Genomic DNA, 6,233 nt, shown 5'->3' with positions numbered 1-6,233 from the left:
GCAACCGGCGGGCGGCCGGCAGCGGGCGCCGGTGATCCTAGATGACATGGGCCTCGCTGGGTCTAGGGGATCAAATCGGGAGGAGCTGGGGTAGGAGGAGGAGATGAGGGCGGTGGCGGCCAGCGTTGGAGGCGGTGGTGGCAGCGGGCGTCATTGGCGGCGCCGGCCCATTCAAGATGAGCGAGCTGGATGTGGATGGGATTCCACCCAGGGCCGCGGGGATAGCTAATTCGGCTGTAGCTGTAGAGTTGTAGGCGTCTGGCTCGACGAGCTCTCGAGCCGAGCCGCAAGCCTTGCAAGCCGAGCCTCGAGCCTTTTTTTTGGAAACGTTTGTCCTGCAAGCCGAGCCAGGCTTGGCTCGATTATCTTCGAGCCTGTTCGAGCCGAGCCACGAGCCGGCTCGGCTCGGCTCGATTCCACCCCTACCTGGGAGGACAATTGTCTTCCATAGGAGGAAGTTCGTGCGCGTCAGCTTTTGAGACGGCAAGGTGCCGAGGGCGGCGGCCAGAGCAGTTGGGCTCGACATGGCGACGGCGGCGGCAGACTTGATCGTAGGTTTTGTTTTTGGAGTTGTAGATGTTCTGGGTCGTGATCTTGGCTTTGTAGAAGGTTTTGGATCGTGGTTTTGGGATTGTGTCGTGAGATTTGTTTGTGTTTGTGGTTTGAAGATTGGATCTTGGCTTGATTGTGGGTTTGGGAGGCTCGCAGGTGGCGGCGGCCGATCTAGGTTTGGGAGCTCGCTCGAGCGGCGGCTAGGTCATGGAGAGGAGGGGCTCTGATACCATATGAATCTAGGCGGAAACGATACCCTTCCAGGGCTCGTGGTTCGTGTTTATATAGGCAAGGTATAGCCCTTGCAAGCGTGTATACAAGAGGTATAATACATGTAGAAAGTATAGATGTAAATACTATCTAACAACCAGAAATTCAATTTACCGGATATTGTTAGAAACTTTTGCTTGTACATCTCTACATTCTAAGTGCACACGTAAAGTTTCACGAACGGACAAAATTTGTGGCATGTGTAATTTTTTTAAAAAAAATATCGTAAAAATCTTATTTTAGAACCAAAATTTGTGTTTTCTACACATGCCACATAAAATGTGTTATTAAACAGCTTTGTGCACATGCAGGATCCATGTTTGTTTTTGGATCTTTTTGACATTTCCAAATTTGTTTAAGGAGCAACTTAACCAAATGGAGTATATGCAGCTAAGAACGAAAAACACTTCTCCGTCAAATTTCGTATATGATTAAGAACCGCCTAGTATGTGCACATACCACTCTATCTGTTAACTCTGAACATGCAAAAAATACTTTTACCAAGTATTTATAACTACCGCCTAGGTTTTGCTGAAAAACAATTATGCCCTAACACTACCTCAACTGAGGTTATTACTTATCACTGACGGCCGCTAAACCCCCACCACTGAAGGGCCTTTGCTAGCTGGCCCATAACACTAGCCCCATCGAAAAATAGTATGAAGATTTAGAAATCCAATCCACAGTTGAAGTGAACAAATACAATCCTTTTTTTTGAAGTGAACAAATACAATCCTAACAATACATATGTTTGTTTCCAAGTCGTGGAACCTCCCGAAAGGACGCTTGCCGCTCTAGCGGTAGGAGGGAGGGGGACCCCGTTTTTGCATGGTACTTAGAGCTAGGGTTTCTCTGGCATGGCGCGCCGTTGGGGTGGTGGGAGCGGCACCCGAGCAAATAAATCTGCCTCAACTCTTCTCCCACACCGGCGCTGTTCTTCATGGCGGCGTCTCGGAGTTGGTGGCACTTTGTGCTTGCCGATCTTTCAGATCGGTGGCTTTAGGGTTCATGGATGGTGTCGGCGAGGCGGCGGCGACGACTCCATCAGATGGTTTTTTCCTCCTGTTCTGTCCCCGTTGCTGCGGCGTTGTTTCCGGCGCCAAGGCGGAGCAGAGAGGATTCGTCCAGGAGTACGTGCAGACGATGGTCTGCACTGGTGACAGCTGGAAGATGGTGCACCTTGTGGTGGGTTTGTGGTTGAAGGCTGATGGTTCTGGTTCCCTACTCCGATATCGTCGTGCGTGGGTGCCAGTGCTGAAGTTCGATGGCGTGTCCAGGGACATGCTGCCCTGGTCTGATTCTTTCAACGGCAATGGTTTGTCCTATGGCAAACTACATTGGAGGTCCGAAAAGCTGATGATCAGCGATGGAGCCGCGTCGAGCTCAGGTGAAGAGGTGATCTGTCCATTTTTTTCTTGGTGGCTGCTACGGTGGTGCCGAAGAAGATGGATAGGCGTTGGTTTGTCACATAGGTTTATCCTATCTTTTCAGATCTGTAAGATCGATGTATACGTACTTTGTATCTCGTCTTTTATTTATCAATGGGTATTACCATGCAAAAAAAAAGAACCCCCCGAAAGGACAAAGCAAGATAGTGCTAGGAGTAGCTGACTCACGGATCCTGATATCTCACCAAAAATGTCTTGAGGCCATTCGGGATGGTTCACTGTGAAGTGAATTGCCAGTGACGTGTTCTTTTTCAACCCATCACGGGCAAAAATTTCTGCTGTGGACCGTCAGTAAACATAGATTATCAAAGGGTGTATATGAGGTGGGTGCAATAGCTTTGTGGTGTTGTGTTATAGCTGTAAAATGATAGCACCAAATTACGCCAGATTTAAGATTAATTTCAGCACAATGTCAACAAAAACTTCAACGTGAAAATTGCGCAACATTTCAAAGTTTGATACAATTTGCGAACTATTAAAGAATCTAATAAAACCATCTCAAATCATAAATAGTTTCCTTATAATTCTTTAAAATAGAGCTAAACACTAGCAGAAGTGTAATGCAATTAGTTATCAAGTTTTTTGATCAAATGTTGGCAAAAATTTCATACCGTGTAAAAACATCTGAATAACTACAATCAATCACGAATGTCGCTCTTACTATTATGGTAGTAATTTTGGACATTAAATTGCTGCAGCAACCTCCAAATAGCCCAGACCTGAATGTGCTCGATCTATGCTTCTTCAGGTCTCTGCAGTCCCTCACTGATACCAGAGCACCAAACAATATCAGGGAGTTGATACATGGCGTGGAGGAAGAATACAGGAACTACGAGGTCAACAAACTGTCTCGAAGCTTCATCACACTACAATCCTGCATGATTAGGGTAATGAATCAAAGAGGAGGGATAGGATATGATATACTCCACATGAATAAAGACCAACTCGAGGCACAAGGAAATCTTGGAATCGCTCTAACTATCTCGGTGAACCTACTTGTAACAACCCGAGACCTCATACGAGCAGCAGAGGTTGAAACTAAGAAGCACTCACCGCCCCTTCCTACCAGTAAGCATTGCAGCTCCAAAGACAAGGCAAATAAGGAATTTTCCATTTCATTCAGGAAACCCTCTTTAGTGGTATGTAGCAGTTTGCTAAGGGAAATAAGGAATTTTCCATTTCATTCAGGAAACCCCATTTTGTTGTTGTTATATTGTAATACTCGCTTTGTGCAGGGTGCTGGTCTTCGGAATATGGGTAACACGTGCTTTCTAAATGCAAGTCTTCAATGCATCATTCATACTGTCCCACTTTTTAAGAAGCTCCACTGCACTAAACACTCCACTCCATGCTCATGTATGTATTCTTTCAATTTATAGATTTTTGTTTGAAATCCTTCTTTCTTGCTTTGCTTTGCATAATTTGTTCTATTGTTACCATATAGATGATCAAGATGGGTTCTGTTCCTTCTGTGCCCTTAAAGAACTTATGGAAGAATCGATTCAAAGGCCTAGGTTTGCTTTAGTTCCAACAAGGTTCAAAGACAATTTAAGCAGTATCCTTTGGATTGATATTTATACCATGTCTCTTTAATTATGTATTTCCATTCAGTTCTGTCGTGTTCCTTGACAAGATTTGCTAGAATTGTCTTCACATTTTATACCAGGACAACAAGAGGATGCACATGAGTTCCTTCGTTGCTTGTTGGATAATTTGCATCATTGTACCCTTGATCCCAAATCAAAGGGGAAGCCCTCATCTTTTGATGAGGAAAGTATTGTCAAGCACGTGTTTGGAGGTCGACTAAAAAGCCAGGTATGGATGCTTTGTCATTGCTTATTTTACATCTCAGCATAATTCACATGACGTGTATTGTCAAGCACGTGTTTGGAGATCTTACAAATGCAACTCTTTTCATTTACTCCGTAGTTGACATGCCGTGAATGTGGTCACTGCTCCGAGACATTTGAGCCCTTCCTTGATCTCAGCTTGGAGATTGACCAGGTCGATGACCTTATTGTTGCGTTGGAATCTTTTACTAAGGTGGAGCAAATCGGTGATCTTGAGAACAAGCTAACATGTGAAAGATGTAATGTTGAAGTTTGTAAGGACAAGCGGCTTATGCTTGATAAAGCACCTGATGTTTTGACACTTCAACTGAAGCGCTTCACCACACTTGATAGCTCAGTTGAAAAGATTGACAAACATGTGTCATACCCATCAGAACTTGATTTGAAGCCGTTCCACAGTAATCCAGAGACAGAGGTGAGTTTTTGTACTCTTCTCCGCTTACCATGAAGACATATTTTGATGTTTTGTTTGTATTCTCAACTGCATCAGGAGCTGAAATATGATCTTTATGGTGTCGTTGAACATTCTGGATTACCTAACTTTGGCCATTATGTGTGCGCCATTCGTTCTTCACCAAGCAGTTGGCACTTGATGGATGACTCACATGTAGGTGTCACAAAGTCACTTGCTCTGCCTTCCATGACACGGATATTTTCACCTTGTAATACTCATGCATTTGCTGCAGGTTAATTCCATTACGGAGACAAGTGCACTACGACATGAAGCATATGTTCTCTTCTATGTTAGGCAGGGTATGTTCCCGTGGTTCTCAAGTTTGATAGACGAAGCTACTAACACAAGTCAACAAAGAACATCTGTCGAAGATGAAATCAACAACTCGGAGAGACCCTCAACTCGGAGAACATCGGACCATGATGTGTTTGCCTTTGAGAAATTAGGTAAGGATTTATTTCCACAATGTAAAATCTGGTTGGCTTACTATCTATTTAACAATGTATAATATGGAGTAGTATAGAATTATGTAAGGATTTATTTTTACATGTCTCATTACAGATGAGGAGGATACTCGCTTGATGCCTGCGACTGAACATCAAAGGAAGGTGAAGAAACCAAAGACTAAATCTGCGTCAAAATCTGTGAAAGGCTCTTTCGTAGATCAGAGTGTATCAAGGTTAATGATGGACATGCCGTCGGCACGAAGGCAAGGTTTTCTGGACTGCATTATCACACAACGCCATGAGCATGAGTCCTACAGTGGCCCTCGAAGTGACCATGCAGTGGCCCAGGAAACAATATGCACTAGTCATGCATCTAGTGAACTCTCATGTTGCTTCTTACGTCTATCCGATGCACTGGATGTCATTGCTTCTCGACACAGAGGGATATGTTGAATGGTCAGAAAAAGTTACTGGAATATTATGAGTCAAAGACCATTTGTCTGCAATGTGTGTAAAGCATCAGTTGTGAGCATGCTTCTGATGAACTAGTCAGTGGAATGACTAGTTAACTATTGGCTTTATTTTCATTTGATCCATACTGTATTATTTTCTGGTAATGACCATTGGGCTACATCTCAATCAGAGCTTCTCTTTTCAGTTGCAAATGTACATGCTAACAGCAACGGGGAGAATGCTAATACTCCAGTTAATTGAATTCACTTTTTGAGGTGTTCTTCACCAGTTAACTGAATTCACCTTTCTGGTGCTTCACTGCATGCTTGGTATTCTGCCTATCAGGATTAACTAGTTTTCCTATCTTGGTATGCTGTTGTTTGCTTCTGTGAAGGGCTCTTTCCTAGATCTGCACAGGAGGTTTACAAAATCTGTGAAAGGCTCTTTCCTAGATCTGCACAGGAGGTTTACAAAATCACTTTTTATTGAGATACTGAAACTCAGTATGCATACATGTGTAGCACAAAATATTCCCAACATACAGAATCTGTACAGGAGATTTACAAAATCACTTTTTATTGAGATACTGAAACTCAGTATGCATACATGTGTAGCACAAAATGTTCCCAACATACAGAATCTATGCAGGAGGTTTACAAAATCACTTTTTTATTGAGATACTGAAACTCAGTTTACATACAGTAATAGCTTCTGGAGCACTCTCATCATAGTGTTTAATGGACTGCTTGCAGTCCAGGTT

At 43.5% G+C, this 6,233-nt stretch overlaps 1 protein-coding gene across 1 annotated transcript; it reads left to right on the top strand.

Annotated features, from left to right (window-relative positions):
• The first annotated feature begins 1,830 nt into the window (after positions 1 to 1,830).
• Positions 1,831 to 5,734, top strand: LOC124671502 (probable ubiquitin carboxyl-terminal hydrolase 16). The gene is made up of 9 exons (XM_047207870.1): positions 1,831 to 2,217; positions 2,969 to 3,157; positions 3,715 to 3,784; positions 3,904 to 4,085; positions 4,200 to 4,535; positions 4,572 to 4,727; positions 4,807 to 5,020; positions 5,136 to 5,348; positions 5,664 to 5,734. Exons 1-9 carry the CDS (start codon positions 1,831 to 1,833, stop codon positions 5,732 to 5,734), a joined length of 1,818 nt encoding a protein of 605 aa, XP_047063826.1.
• The last annotated feature ends 499 nt before the right edge of the window (positions 5,735 to 6,233 follow it).

This window comes from Lolium rigidum, chromosome 7 (genome assembly GCF_022539505.1).
Source record: "Lolium rigidum isolate FL_2022 chromosome 7, APGP_CSIRO_Lrig_0.1, whole genome shotgun sequence".
NCBI classification, from domain to species: Eukaryota; Viridiplantae; Streptophyta; class Magnoliopsida; order Poales; family Poaceae; genus Lolium; species Lolium rigidum.
Note: the sequence above shows the minus strand (reverse complement) of the source record. Positions and strands in the feature narration are given on the sequence as shown.

Coding starts and splice junctions, on each gene's coding strand:
- LOC124671502 (XM_047207870.1), top strand. CDS start 1,831: ATGGATGGTGTCGGCGAGGCGGCGGCGACGACTCCATCAGATGGTTTT. Junction 3,158..3,714: donor TACAATCCTGCATGATTAGG/GTAATGAATCAA, acceptor GTTACCATATAG/ATGATCAAGATGGGTTCTGT. Junction 5,349..5,663: donor GTCCTACAGTGGCCCTCGAA/GTGACCATGCAG, acceptor CATCTCAATCAG/AGCTTCTCTTTTCAGTTGCA.